Here is a 14,429-nt window from a genome sequence, read left to right on the forward strand (position 1 = left end):
GGAAACCCAAGGAGGGGTCGCTATGAGTTGGGTCCAACTTGACGGCACATAACAACAACAGCAACAACTTATATGTGGAAGGAAAAGAAGAAGGAAGAAAGAAATTATAATATCCTCTAAACAAATAATCCCAGTTTAACTGTGTTACTTAAGTGAATTAATTATCTATATGGGACTCTTCCAGAACCACCCCGTCTGGAGGATGCAGGGAAGATGCTGAATGAGACTGTGGTGGTGAACAACCCCATACAGCTAGAGTGTAAGGCAGCTGGAAATCCTTTGCCTGGTATGTTTACTTTTGAACTCTGTAGCTTGTTAACATTTCAGAATTTCTGGGAATAACTGTTTACGAGCCTATTATGGTAATTACTAACAAAGGAAAGGTTATCAAAAACGTTTTAGGAGTAAAAAATTCCTGAGACCTATAATGAAAGATGAGATTTTAAAATTTTCATTGCTTTCAGTTGAATGAAATGATTTCTCCATTTAAATAATAGCTTAATCTTCTTGTTGTCCATATTGTGACCACAAACATCTCATGATATTTTAAAACATTTATGTTGAAAATACGTTTTTAATCTTTAATATTATGTTAATGAAGCTAACCCATTTGATTATAAATTACAGTCATTCTGATTAGAATATTCTTTGGTTTTGTTAAACATTCACAACACTGGTAAGTTATTCATATCAACCAATAATAAAATATTTGAAGGCTAACATTACATATTATATTTGGGTTTGATTATCAGATTTTTATAGATGAGAAGAATATACACAATGAAAAGAAATAGACTAGGTTGAAAATGTATTATCAAAGAATATTGAGACATTAAAGATAATATAAAGAGTATCCTTTTTTTCTAAATTCGTTTGTAGGACTCTTAGGAAGACTCGGCTCTTTAGAGATTCTTCCTCTGGATACCAAAAAACCAAACTCCAGATAGTCAGTCCTAAAGGGATATTTATTTAAACAAATTATATTTGAATGATAAGACCATTGTTAATATTCTAGTTCAACTCCAATTTAGTGTATGCAAATCTTTACACAGACTTTCTTCTCCCATTCCCCTTTCAGCTATTACATGGTACAAAGATAATCGTCCACTCTCAGGTTCCACCAGTGTGTCTTTCTTGAACAGAGGACAGATCATTGATATTGAAAGTGCCCAGATCTCAGATGCTGGCATATATAAATGTGTGGCCATCAACTCAGCTGGAGCTACAGAGTTATTTTTCAGTCTGCAGGTCTATGGTGAGTGCTGCCTTTTCATCCTGAGTTAAGGAAACATTCAACATGATTAAGTGTTTCTATAAAATTCTGATATAAACATTTTGCAGGGTATGTTATTATCACCTTTACTTAAAGGCACCGTGTTCTAAAACCCATGAACATTATTTCCTTATTCCTATTAAAATTCTCAATTTTCACAGGCTGTTGAACTTAAATTTGTTTCAATGGGTTGAAATAGTCATTGACGAACTTATCAAAAAATGACAATCAATGTACTTATAAATACTCTCTAACAGAATCATAGGTATTAGTTAAAGAACCATTTCCAAATAATTATCTTTAATATTGCCCTTAAGAAAAGTTGGTGATTAATATACTGTGGGGGACGGTGAGAAATCAGGAAATGAACATCTTACCCTCAACTCTGACATTATGAAACTGGATTTCCTAACAAAGTAGCAGACCTCCTTTTCCTGATCTGTGAAATGGAGGTATCGAGGCTTGTCCTACTTATTTCAATGACTCTGATTAAAATCTCTAATGAGAGATGTCAAAGATCTTTGTTGTTATTGGGTACCATCAAGTTGACCATAGCCACCCCTTGTGATGGAGCAGAAATATCCCATAGGGTTTTCTTGACTGTAACCTTCATGGAAGCAGATCACTAGGTCTTTCCTCTGTGGGGCCTCTGGATGGGTTTGAACCTCCAACCTTTTGGTTAGCAGCCATATGCTTACCTCTTGCTGTCATACCACCAGGGCTCCTTGTAAAAGGGTGTTTGTTTGTTTGTTTTGTAATTAAAAAAAAAAAAAAAAGGAAAGAAAGAAAAAAACCTATAAGGACACTTTGTGGAAAAATACATACTGTTTTCGTTATCTTGTGATGAAATACTCTGTGATGTTAACAGATCTTACTTTCATTTATTACACTTTTTCAGTGCCCCCATCGATTTCTGGCAGCAATAACATGGTGGCAGTGGTGGTTAATAATCTGGTGAGATTAGAATGTGAAGCCAGAGGTATCCCTGCCCCAAGTCTGACCTGGTTAAAAGATGGGAGCCCAGTGTCTAGTTTCGCTAATGGAATTCAGGTACCCTCTTTTAATCTTTGGTTAAATGTAGCACATGATCATACCATATTGAAAGTACAATTTTGTAACCCTGTTGAAGAGATTTAGAGAACAATGATTAACAAATGTTCCCCAAAACATACACACTTACATACACAAATACCAAAGTCACACAATAGGATTTTCAAAACAATTTGTTAAAAGCTCAGTAGTTCTAGGAGTCATCATTTGAATGGGCCCCTTACCTCACTCATTCAATACCTGCATTCATATTTGCACTATTTGTTTTAAGTACTTGTCATTTTTACTCACACCTCCCCGCATCACCTTCACCCTAAGAGATACCTTATACAAAGAATTGTTTATCAACAAGAACAGAAATTTCATGATGCAATTTATATTTAAATGTCTAGAAATAATAATGACTTGACAAACCATATGGAACAGCATATTTACTTTTCTAAAAACATCAAAAAAGAAAAATGAAAATAGAAGCATCATGAGAAATGAAATTTGGGTTAGGTAAAATCCTACTGAATTACACTGACTCAAAATTAAAAATACAATAGCAATATACCTAACATAAAGTTTGATTTATTTTATTTTCCCTGCAGAGAATGTAGTTCTCCTGACATTCTACTTTTATCTTTTCTTGAAAATCCAGTGCATACCCATTAGGGGTCATAGACAATCTAGAGTTAAAGGCAATATTCTAGAGGTACAACTAGATTAGTGAAATAAAAGGGCAAGGGATGTGACTAATTAACTTGGCTACTATTTTTCTGTTAATTTTAGCTACTTAATCATTCGCCCAAAGAAGAATTAGAAGAATTGCCTCCTCTTATTTCCTCTTCCTCCCATTTTCCCTCCTTCTTACATCTTTCTATAGTAAGTGTGTATGAAATTTGACCTTCACTTGATCCTGTATATAGAGATTTGCTTTCAGTGGTTATTACCAATTTGGATTCTAGCCTCACATTTTTCCACAGGGAGGATGAGAAAGGTATTCCAAGATTGCTTCCTTTCCTTAAAAGAACCTAAGAAAATGTTTTCCTAGAAATTAATGTCAATGATCAGTCTCATAAAATAAGAGAAAAATTCTGTGTGCACTAATCACTGTTAGGGGTATATTTGCTATTTAGTTTTCTTATCATTGGCAGGTTCTCTCTGGCGGCCGCATCCTAGCATTGACCAGTGCCCAAATCAGTGATACAGGGAGATACACCTGTGTGGCAGTGAATGCTGCTGGGGAAAAACAAAGGGACATTGACCTCAGAGTGTATGGTGAGACATTTTAATAATTATTTCTGCTCTGATATAGATAATTTTAGGTCCTAAGATCATGGAGGAAGTGAATTTGTTGATCATAAAGAACCATGAACAATAGAAATGATAATATTATATGATTGATTCCAGTCAAACTCTACCTTTCGAACTTATATTTGATTTTGACTGATTTTCCTTTTTTAAAGTGGTGAGAAATTAAAACATGCATCAAACATGAAGTGAAATGATTTTATAGAGTATTCTGGTAGAGAAATGATTCTATATAGTAATCTGAAGAAAATGACTATGGAAAGCAGCTCTACTTTTGGAAGTTATAATTAATTCACCAAAGCAATTATCTGTTCAGATAGCTCTCTCCATCTACTCAATTTGAAATTTTGACTATATTATTTTTTACTTCTATTTACAATAAGCAGTTTTTAAAATCAATACTATGTCCATGAATTAAAAGACTATTTGAGAAGTAAAATTGAACTCAGCATAAATTTAGATACAATTTAAATTTTTTCCTACCCACAGTGCAGCCATAAGGTAACAAGAGTGCATCAGATTCCATCAAAGAAAATTTCCAACAGAACTAATTTGGAAACTTACTGGGCTCTGCTTATGGATTATTCTTGTGGAATACAATCATTTCAGACTTTTTCTACTGTTGTTTGTATTATATCCCTTGATTAGTGGATAATGAATTTTTTTCTACTGAGGTCTCTAGTAAAATATTTGATAATACAGTCTCCTCCTCTAAGTCGTGCCTCACTTCCAAATAATTGACTCCTAATTTAAATGTAGTAGAGGGTCAGTGAAAAAGGGGAAGACCTTCAACGAGATGGACTGACACAGTGGCTGCAATGATGAACTCAAGTATAACAGTGCTTGTGAGGATGGCTCAGGACTGGGCGGTGTTTTGTTATATTGTTCATAGGGTCATCATGAATCGGAACCACCTTGATGACACCTAACAACAACAAATCCAAATATAAGACTTAATCTTTTTCCTCCAGACCACATGGATTGATTCCTAAATTTGCCAAAAGCAAATGTAATAATCACAAATGCTTATATAATGCTATATATAATTTTTCCTTATCAGAAAATAAAATATCCATATTCACAACATGAATGCCATATATACCTAATGAAGGTAAATGATGGATCCCAGTCATCATCAGTAGATTACCAAAAGGCTCTGTAGGCATCCCTCTTTTTTTGCCCTACTGGAGTTGGCATGTGTCCACATTCAATCTCCAGTTTTGCTGATGTAATGCATCTAAGATAATATATGGAATTATACTGCCCATCCCAGGGATCCTAACTGCCTTCTTTCATGGGGTCACTTTTTATAAAGAACTAGAAGGATGCTAATATAAAATGTTCTTAAAGAATAGTTTTCATTCAGTCTAAATGACACAATAGCTCCTCTAAACTCATAGAGAAAGTGACATTGATACTGACTGAGTTTTAGTTAATAGTAAAAATCTTGGATTAGATCCTTTCATTTCTATATTGCTTAGTGCTAAAGTGGGCCTGTGGTGATAGAGAGTTTATATTTTTGAGGAGTTATAGGAATGCATATCACTATTCTTCATCATTTGCTAAAATAATTTTTATACTACCCTGTAGGCTGAAAGCTAAGATCTTTCCTCCTAATCTAAAAGTTAAATGGTGAGCTGTTACATATGTATGCTGGAGGATATATACGTGTGTTTAGCATTTGAAACATGGCAAGCTATTAAAGAATTATAATTTTAGAACAGACTTTTAAATCTGAAATTAGTTTCCAATATATGCTCCACTATTAGTATTCTTCCATACATTATATTCTTGTATTTGTTGTAGTAACCTCGGCAATCTTATACTGAATTGGATTCTGTTGTTGTTGTTGTTGTTGTTGCGTGCCATTGAGTTGATTACAACTCATAGCAACCCTGTATGACAGAGTAGAACTGCCCTATAGGGTTTCCTAGGCTGGAATCTTGACAGGATCTAGATCTTTTCTCGGTGACACTTGATGTGTTTGAACTGTCTCCCTATCTGTTAACAGGTGAGTGCTTAACCATTGCACCACCAGGGACCCTATGGTTAATTAATCTGCAGAGAAAAATCCCCATCATTGGTTTACATTGTTGAGTGTATAGATAGTAGGAGAAGTAGAAAGTGATGAAATAGCTTTTTCTACAATTACAAGCAAATGCAACCACTGCCGTGGATCCTACTCACAGTGCCCCCTCCTTGGGTTATGAGGTGGTATCACTATGGAAGTAGATTGCCCAACCTTCCTTCCAAGGAGTGGCTGGTGGGTTTGAACTGCCAGGCTTCTTTGCAGTCAAATGCCTTAGGCACTACGCCACCAGAGCGCCTACAATTACAAGAGTGGTACATTAAAGAATTTTCTCCCAGGTATAAATTCAGATTATATTTTGCCATAATCTAAGATACTATGACAAGAGAATTGATTTTTACAAAATTTTGGATTCCTGTGGTACCTTTTTTAAAAAATTAAGTCCAGAGAACTTTCTTAGAGATCACACATTCTCCATGGTCTTGAGAAGTATAAACCTATGGTAAGTCCAATTTTGGTAATTAAATTTAACAAGTATCGAGCATAGGATGAGAAATTGGTCCAGAGTACACCCTTTCTTAAGCAACATAATGACAAAACAAAATAGGGATAAGATCTATGGAAGTTGAGGATCTAAAGGGTAGAACCTTGTTCTCCTCTCAGACTAAACAAAAATTTGGAAATGAGAGACAGGACATAAAAAATAGATGTGGCTTGGTAATATATATCCTCAGCTATAATTAGATTCACTTTAATTTATGTTCTTTTAAAAAAAAAAAAACAAATACTCTATTGTTTTTGCACTTTTTTCCTCTCAGTTTTAAAATTCTGGTTTTCTTTTGAACTTGATTCAAGTCATTTAGTTGTTAAAAAAAAGTAATTGAAGGAAAAATATTTGGAAATAAATTAGCTTTCTGATGTCTTGAATTGTTTCTGACTTTCACTTCTATAAACAAACATAAAGAATTCATGTTTTTTTTTTCTTTGAGAATTCTGCAAATAATCTAAGATAAACATGTTTTTATACAGTTATGGTACTTTGGTATCCAATGAGATCAGACTTTACCCAAAATTATTTCCAAGCTGTGAAGTCAGTTCAATTTAGGGCTTCCTGGCTAAGAAAAAGACTCATCAATGTATCTGTTTTCATTCTATTTTAGAAAGTGGCAGGAATTGTGCTTATATTGTTAATATTATAGCAATTTTAATCTCAAACAGACTGTGTATCTTTTAACCTAATGTGTTACATATCAAAAGCAATCCAACTGTTTTCTGTTCCCACACAGATTACATTAAGTTTATCAGGAGCCAGATGTCTGTGTGTGCTATTAAATTTAACAGGAAGATCATCATGAATCTATACAAAAGCTCTCTTGGTCCATTGCAGCCATCATGTAGGGTATTTCTTCCTTTAGCATCAATTCCTTTGAGTTTAACACAAGTCCTGCACCTAGAAACAGCACATGAAAATGTCCTTTTAGTTCATGTTCCTTTTCCCTCTGTAGCAGACATGGCAGCAGAGAAATCACAGAATTACAGAAATATAGTGCTGCTAGTCTAAATCAAGGAGCTCTGGTAGCATAGTGCCTAAGGCACTTGACTGCTAACCAGAAGGCTGGCGGTTCAAACCCACCAGCCACTCCTCGGTAGGAAGGTTGGGCAATCCTACTTCCCTAATGATACTGCCTCGGAAACCCAAGGAGGGGTCGCTATGAGTCGGGGCCGACTCGACGGCAAACAACAACAACAAAGTCTAAATCTACCATGTACATTCATTGTCATGTTTGCCACAGTTGTGTATCAAGCTTGAAACTATGCTAAGGGACTCCACTAATATTCCTTACCACAAAAACCTTATTTCTACCAAAGCAAAGTTACTTAGTATCCATTTCAATGCAATTTGAAACTTAATGTAACTGCTCTACAAATGTTTTCTGCAGTCCTGAGTAGTCATGGGATTCAGTGAGAAATTGTCAAGGAAATTCTTCTCTGTGTTTTTTCAGAATGACCTTTTCATAACAGGCCTAATTTAATCATTTATTAATATTTTCTGAATTATCCTATATAGGTCTGAAAGAATCCTTGAGAGGTTATGGAAGCCACTCTTTCATTTTCAGCAAGGATGCACCTAAAACCTCAAAAACAAGTAGCTGTTTATTTTTCATACACCCAAGGGAGGAGATTCCTTAGACTTCTCCAAGAACACATTTCAGCATCTGACAAATCTTATAGCCAGGGAATTCTAATTTTAATCTCATTAATATTTCAACTAATCTTCCCTTTGGGAGTATGTTGTGATTTAATATGTTCTTTAAAACCAAAAAAAAAAAAAAAAAGACTGATAGTTGGAGTGTGAGGTGGCTATTTCCTGAAGGGACAGGGTGGGGTCAGAGAACAGCAGCCCTCTCACAACCTGGGGTTCCTGCGGGCAAAGACGTGATGGCAGTGGGCTGGGCCCCTTTGTTTGGGCAGGTGTGGGGATGGGGTAGCCCCGTTTCCTTGAGGAAGACTCCTTTGAAAAACCTGAGTCTCTTGCTCATGCCGTTGAATAAAAATGTTGGTTCAGTGAGGAAAAAAAAAAATGAAAAACAAGTTCACTGCCATCGAGTGGAATCTCACTCATATAGTGACTCCCACTGGGTTTCCAAGGCTGTAAATCTTTACGGGAGTAGAGTGTACCATCTTCCTTCCACAGAGCAGCTGGTAGGTTTGAACCACCAGCCTTCTGGTTAGAGGCCAAATTGGCACTGTCACCAGAGCTCCTTTAGCATGTTCCTTATTGAGCCATTTATTTCACATGATATCATTCTATAGAAAATTGACAGACCACGTGGAAAACTGTAAACTGCACTAAACTCTGAGTCTCTGAGTACAAAGACTCCTAACTTGGCCAATATCAGTCATGTTATTTTGAACAAGCCATTATCTGTCACCCATTTTATTTTATTCATACTGTGAGGTAGAACTGGATGATTTCTAAGATCTCCTTTAGTTTTTTTTCCTCTGCTACTGTGAAGTTGCTTTCATTTGCCAAACATACACACACACACACACACACACAAAATACATGTTGAAAGTGTATTTGCTATCATTTATTGTTATTTTCAAAATACTTCATGAGCAATTTGTTATTTTTAAAACCTTAAGAGGCAACATCAAGTTCTAGAAGTTTCTTAGATGCACACTTACAAAGAACTTCCAGTACTAAAAGCCTTCTTAAAAAGTTATGAGAATTATTTCTGTTCAGTTGTTGTTGTTTGCCGTCGAATCGGCCCCAACTCATAGCGACCCCTCCTTGGGTTTCCGAGGCAGTATCACTACGGAAGTCGGATTGCCCAACCTTCCTTCCGAGGAACACATTAATCCATTAGCATGTGATTCTGAGCCAGGTAATACAAAGAAGGTAGGTTAGAATGATTATGACTCTGATCAAAATAGTTATTTAGTGTATATTGTGATATCTAATGAAGATAAACAGTACACTGGCCTGTTTTATCCTGATGGAAACTTATCTTTCATTAGTTCCACCAAACATTATGGGAGAAGAACAGAACATCTCTGTCCTCATTAGCCAGACTGTGGTGTTGCTATGTCAGAGTGATGCTATTCCCCCACCTACTCTGACTTGGTTAAAAGACAGCCGCCCCTTGCTGAAGAAATCAGGCCTCAGTATCTCTGAAAATGGAAGTGTGTTGAAGGTAAGGTTATCAATCCATTTATTTCTTTACACATTATTCTTAAACTCATGGTTAAGGTATTAGCCCCTATTAAAAGTACCTGTCTTCTAGGAATATCCTGCTAATTTCTTGTTTTAAAAGTCCAGGAACGATTTAATTGGTGTTGTTTGTAATATTTTTCAATTTTATGCTTAAGGGGAAAAAAAAAAAAAACACTGCCATCGAGTCGATTCTGAGTCATTAGTGACCCCATTGGGTTTCTAAGACTATAAATCTTTATGGAAGTATATTGCCTCATCCTTCTCCCACAAAACAGTTGGTGGATTTAAACTGCTGACCTTGTGGTTAGCAGCCAAATGCCTTACCCACTATGCTACAAGAGCTCCTTATACTATTCCCCCACCAACTCTGACTTGGTTAAAAGACAACCGCCTCTTACACATAGGAAATTTAAATATTTAATTGCCTATTGAAATATTAATATTTGTAACTAGGAGCCATCTCATAAAAAGAAAAAAAAAGTGCATCCAGGAAAATATAGAATGCTTTAAAGAGTGTCTCATCTTCACTCATTCAATCAATCAGCAAATACCCATTGTAGGTACTCTTGATAGAGACGCAATTTTCCATAGGTATCTTCTAATTTCCCATAAGTATATGAAAAATTAAATAACAATTCAGTTGAAAAATTCAATGAGTGCAGGAGGACTGAGTTAATTACCAAGTACGTGGTACAGACAATATACTTTGAGGTGGGGTGGCGACAGCGAAGGTGAGGCTATCGTTGGCTGAAGGATTCTTCTAAGGCTACTTGGCTCTTTAAGGATAGATGGGACAAAAGGGTTAATTAAAGAAAGAGAGTAAGCTCTTTGGCTGAAAGAATTTAACAAAATGAATATTTGGAAATAAAGTTGACAAGGTTGATTTGAGTGAATTAAGAACTGACACTGAAAGGCAGCAAAATGAGTTAGAATTCAGGAAATCAGTAAGCCATTGCAATGTTTATGTACCTCTTATAATGACCCAGTTGAAAAATTGAACAAATGGCCAAGTAACCTTCCCATAGTTCCTAAGTGGCAGAAATAGGACTTAAACACAGGGAATATGGCTTCAGAGTTCATGCTACTAAACACTGCACCAGATATCCTCTTGATAAAGGAAAGTTATAACTGGCAGACAAAGATCTTCTGAGAAATGTAGCTGGTGATGGGTGGCAGTGTGTAGGAATGGTAGTAGCACTGACAACTTACACAGGGAGAAGTGACAGGGAGCATGAAAATGCATGTGACAGGCAAGAGGATAAAGACCTCGGGTGTTAAGTTCTTGTAATTATGAAGCTGGGAGAGGAAAGAAGGATCTGGATCACTGACGGAGGGAAGAGGAATAAATCAATCAAGCTGCATATGCCAAAATGTGCACTGCCCCAAGTTCTTAAACCTCAATTCTGACTAAATGACGTGGGAAGATGATTATATGAACACAAGTCCCAACACTGCTAGGGAGAGCTCTGTGTGATTAGGATCATCTTAGTAAATTTCCATGGGAATAGGATCCATTTATCTTTAGAACACAGATCCCAATGGGGCAGGGGAAGCAGGAGGCAAGTAATAGTGAAGAAATCTTGAGATCCATTGAATTTCCACTGGAGATAAGCAGGAGGCCAGGAGGAGGATAGGGGAAGACCTGGACAATGAAAACATCTACGGAACTCACACTTAATTGGTCAGTTAAAATTATCATAGTTTTTTTTTTTTGAGATTATATTATATACTATGCATATTCAATACAATTCTCACACATCTTTAACCTGATCAAGTGACAGAATCTTATCATTTCATTTTGCCTGGCATATAGTACCAACTAAACCCAATGCCGTGGAGTTGATTCCAACTCATAATGACCCTATGTGGCTGAGAGTTTTGAACTGCCGACCTTTTGGTTAGCATCCTGGTGCCTTAAGCTTAGTGCCACCAGAGCTCTTTGGCATACAGTAGGCACTCAATAAATGTTGATCCCTCCTCTCCCCCTGCTGACTCTATTTATGATACATGACAGCTTCTGATTACTGACTTTCAGGATCTTGAGCCCAGATTTGAGTGATTCTGCCACTAATTATGAGAATTTGGTCAATTTAAATCTCTTCATTGATCCTGAGTTTCTTTATCTGTAAAATTAGAAGGTTGGAATTTAATCTACTTCCATAGTGTTGCCACCTCGGAAACCCAAGGAGGGTTTGCTATGAGTGGGATCCAACTTGATGGCAGTGAGTTCGGTTTGGTTTGGTTTTCAGGTCTAATATTCTTGGATTTTTCTATCTGTGCTTAGATTAAATTCCAGCTCTATTTGTTCACATCAATGAAGTAATAAGTGTTTAGTAAGGATCTACCATGCACGCTTTTGCTAAATACCTTCCAACCCCATGGCTCTCCCTTTTTTTTTTTTAAATGTTTTAGCAATTATTCAATGAAAACTCACTTGACAGTCAATCACATACTGCGTGTCATGCTTCTTAAATTAGCTTTCATTTTTACTTACACTTTGCATTATTATTAAACTCTTTTTTATGTTCATTGGCTTTATCTCCTTAACAATATGGGAATTAATTTAATCAGAAACCATATAGTAGAGTACACTTCTTTATATCTCCCACCTGTAGTTCATAGAGGAGCTCTGGTAGCACTTGGCTGCACCCAGAAGGCCGATGGTTCAAACCCACCAGCCACTCCTTGGAAGGAAGGTTGGGCAATCTACTTCCGTATTGATACTGCCTTGGAAACCCGAGAGGGGTCGCTATGAGTCAGGTCCGACTCGACGGCACATAACAACAACAACATAGTGCATAGCACAAATTTCTCATTAACTACAGAATGGTCAATGTATGAATGATTAATTAACATTGATACATGTTGCAGATAAATAGATGGAAAAATATTTGTTGAAACCCAATTGTCTACAAAACACTAGACTACCTATGAGGAGATTGAGGCTAATTAAATATAGTAACTGATTTGAGGAAGCTTACAAACCAAATGTAGGGAAAAGATACATAAACCACTAATAAGGGTGTTATTTTATTAAACAATATCTTGGGCATACAAGGATTGTATATGTTAAAACTCTAAAATATTTATCAGAAATTTTTATTTCTTTCTACTTTATCTCAATTGTGTTTAAAGGGCCTTTTGAGACTTTCAGCCACTAATATGTACTTGATTAAAACCAGGTTTGATATTGGTGAAAATTGTTAAACCTTGATAAAACCAAAAACCAAACGCACTACCACCGAGTCATATCTGACTCATAGCGACCCCTCCTTGGGTTTCTGAGGTGATATCACTCTGAATAATGAGTATATAGCCATTCCCTCTCCTATTCTCTCTGCTTTTTATATGTTTTTAATTATTCCCATCACAAAGAAAAATAAGAGAACACGAATAGCATTAATAGAAAATCCTAATTACTTGAGAAATAGAAACAGCAAAATCAAATCATGATTTTGTGTTCAGATTGAAGATGCTCAGGTACAAGATACTGGTCGTTACACTTGTGAGGCAACAAATGTCGCTGGAAAAACTGAGAAGAACTATAATGTCAACATCTGGGGTAAGTGTGATCAACCTCTGTAACATAAAATGCACAGCCTGTGGTTTAACCTGCTACTCTTTGTGTCAAAACTTAAAATTACATCTACAGAACTGAAATTGATTGTAATACATAGGTGGGCACTAAAAAGTGCTTTTAAATGATGCTGAACTGTCCTGAATATATATAATTAATTAAAGAGCAACTATAGATAGAATTCCTTTGCATAAACATATTAATCATTATAACTTATATACTATGATTCTCCTTTCCTATCTGAGCCATATGCCCTTTAGCTTCTATAACTAGGATATCATAATAATTGAATCTTCTCCAGGATTAAGTAATGGGTTGGTCATTTGAAAATAAGTCAGTAGGCCAAATTGTATGTGGAATTATGTGCCAGGTGTGTGTGTGTGTGTGCACGCATATGCATAAATATGAACACATGTATGATGGGAGATGAGGTTACTTTGCTAAGTAGAGAGAAGAGCTATTCTCTTGTTTGAAGTTTTACCTTTTATTACTAATTAAGAGAATCCTTAGGAATAATCATTACTTTTACCTCAATATGGCTATCTGCTTATTGTTAAGAAGTGCTTCCATTTCCAGTGTAGTTATCTTCATATTAAAAACTACTTTAAATTCCACCCAAATCACAATAAATAATTTTTAAAAAGCTGCTTTAAATTAATTTGTGACATAAATGACTACTATGCTGATGTTATTAATTTTGATTGTGTTTGTTTAAATTTTAATTATTGAAGCTATGAGCTGAAATTTACTATTATTTATAAAATTTTATTCAAAACATTTTAAAAATAAAATCAGTAGGGTAAATAAAATGATTCCAATGAAAGATGAATTATATTTTTAAAAACTTTAAAAGAATGCATTTATGTAGAAAATGACTTATTATTCATCATTAATATATTTTAAAAATTCTTGAGGCAGATTAGAGAAGTGCTATTATCCAAATTGCAAAAGGATTCATTTACAGTTAAACAGTACAATTTGATATCTAATAAATTTATATTTGCTATGTGTGGGTCATTTATTATTAACTCTTGCTCCTACCTCCTTTCCTCTTTTTTCCTATTTCTCCTTCCCTTCTTTCCTCATGCCTTTCAAATGGCTGAAATAGTCATATAGCTCCCAATATTAATAAGATATTAATTTAAAAATTAGAAAAATTAGGAGTGATGATCAGTAAGTAAGTGAAGTGATGAATTCATTTTGCAAGTGCTATATATGAGGTACCTGTAGATTATACATGTGAAGCTATCCTCCATGCAGTCAGAAATACAAGCCCATAGGAAAGAGATAAATGAATTACAAAGATTAAGTTGGAGACATGAATATATAGGTAGAAATTGAGATTTCTTAGAAATAATAAAGAAAGGATGTACAGAGAGTACTATGAATAGATTTAGCATAGTGGCTAAGACACTTGCCTGCTAACCAGACGGCTGGCGGTTCAAACCCACCAGCCACTCCTCGGAAGGAAGGTTGGGCAATCCTA

General features: G+C 35.6%; 1 protein-coding gene across 1 annotated transcript in view; it reads left to right on the forward strand.

Moving 5' to 3' along the window:
• HMCN1 (hemicentin 1) overlaps window positions 1-14,429 on the forward strand; it is a 691,072-nt gene that overhangs the window by 441,812 nt on the left and 234,831 nt on the right. Inside the window, exons 37-42 of the mRNA XM_007937695.2 lie at window positions 185-286; window positions 1,079-1,255; window positions 2,172-2,323; window positions 3,463-3,586; window positions 9,171-9,346; window positions 12,832-12,928. Coding sequence (XP_007935886.1) covers window positions 185-286; window positions 1,079-1,255; window positions 2,172-2,323; window positions 3,463-3,586; window positions 9,171-9,346; window positions 12,832-12,928 — 828 coding nt within the window. The remainder of the gene's footprint in view (window positions 1-184; window positions 287-1,078; window positions 1,256-2,171; window positions 2,324-3,462; window positions 3,587-9,170; window positions 9,347-12,831; window positions 12,929-14,429) is intronic.

Source organism: Orycteropus afer, unplaced genomic scaffold (genome assembly GCF_000298275.1).
Source record: "Orycteropus afer afer isolate SDZICR_OR568_19922 unplaced genomic scaffold, OryAfe1.0 scaffold00043, whole genome shotgun sequence".
In the NCBI taxonomy this organism is placed as follows: domain Eukaryota; kingdom Metazoa; phylum Chordata; class Mammalia; order Tubulidentata; family Orycteropodidae; genus Orycteropus; species Orycteropus afer.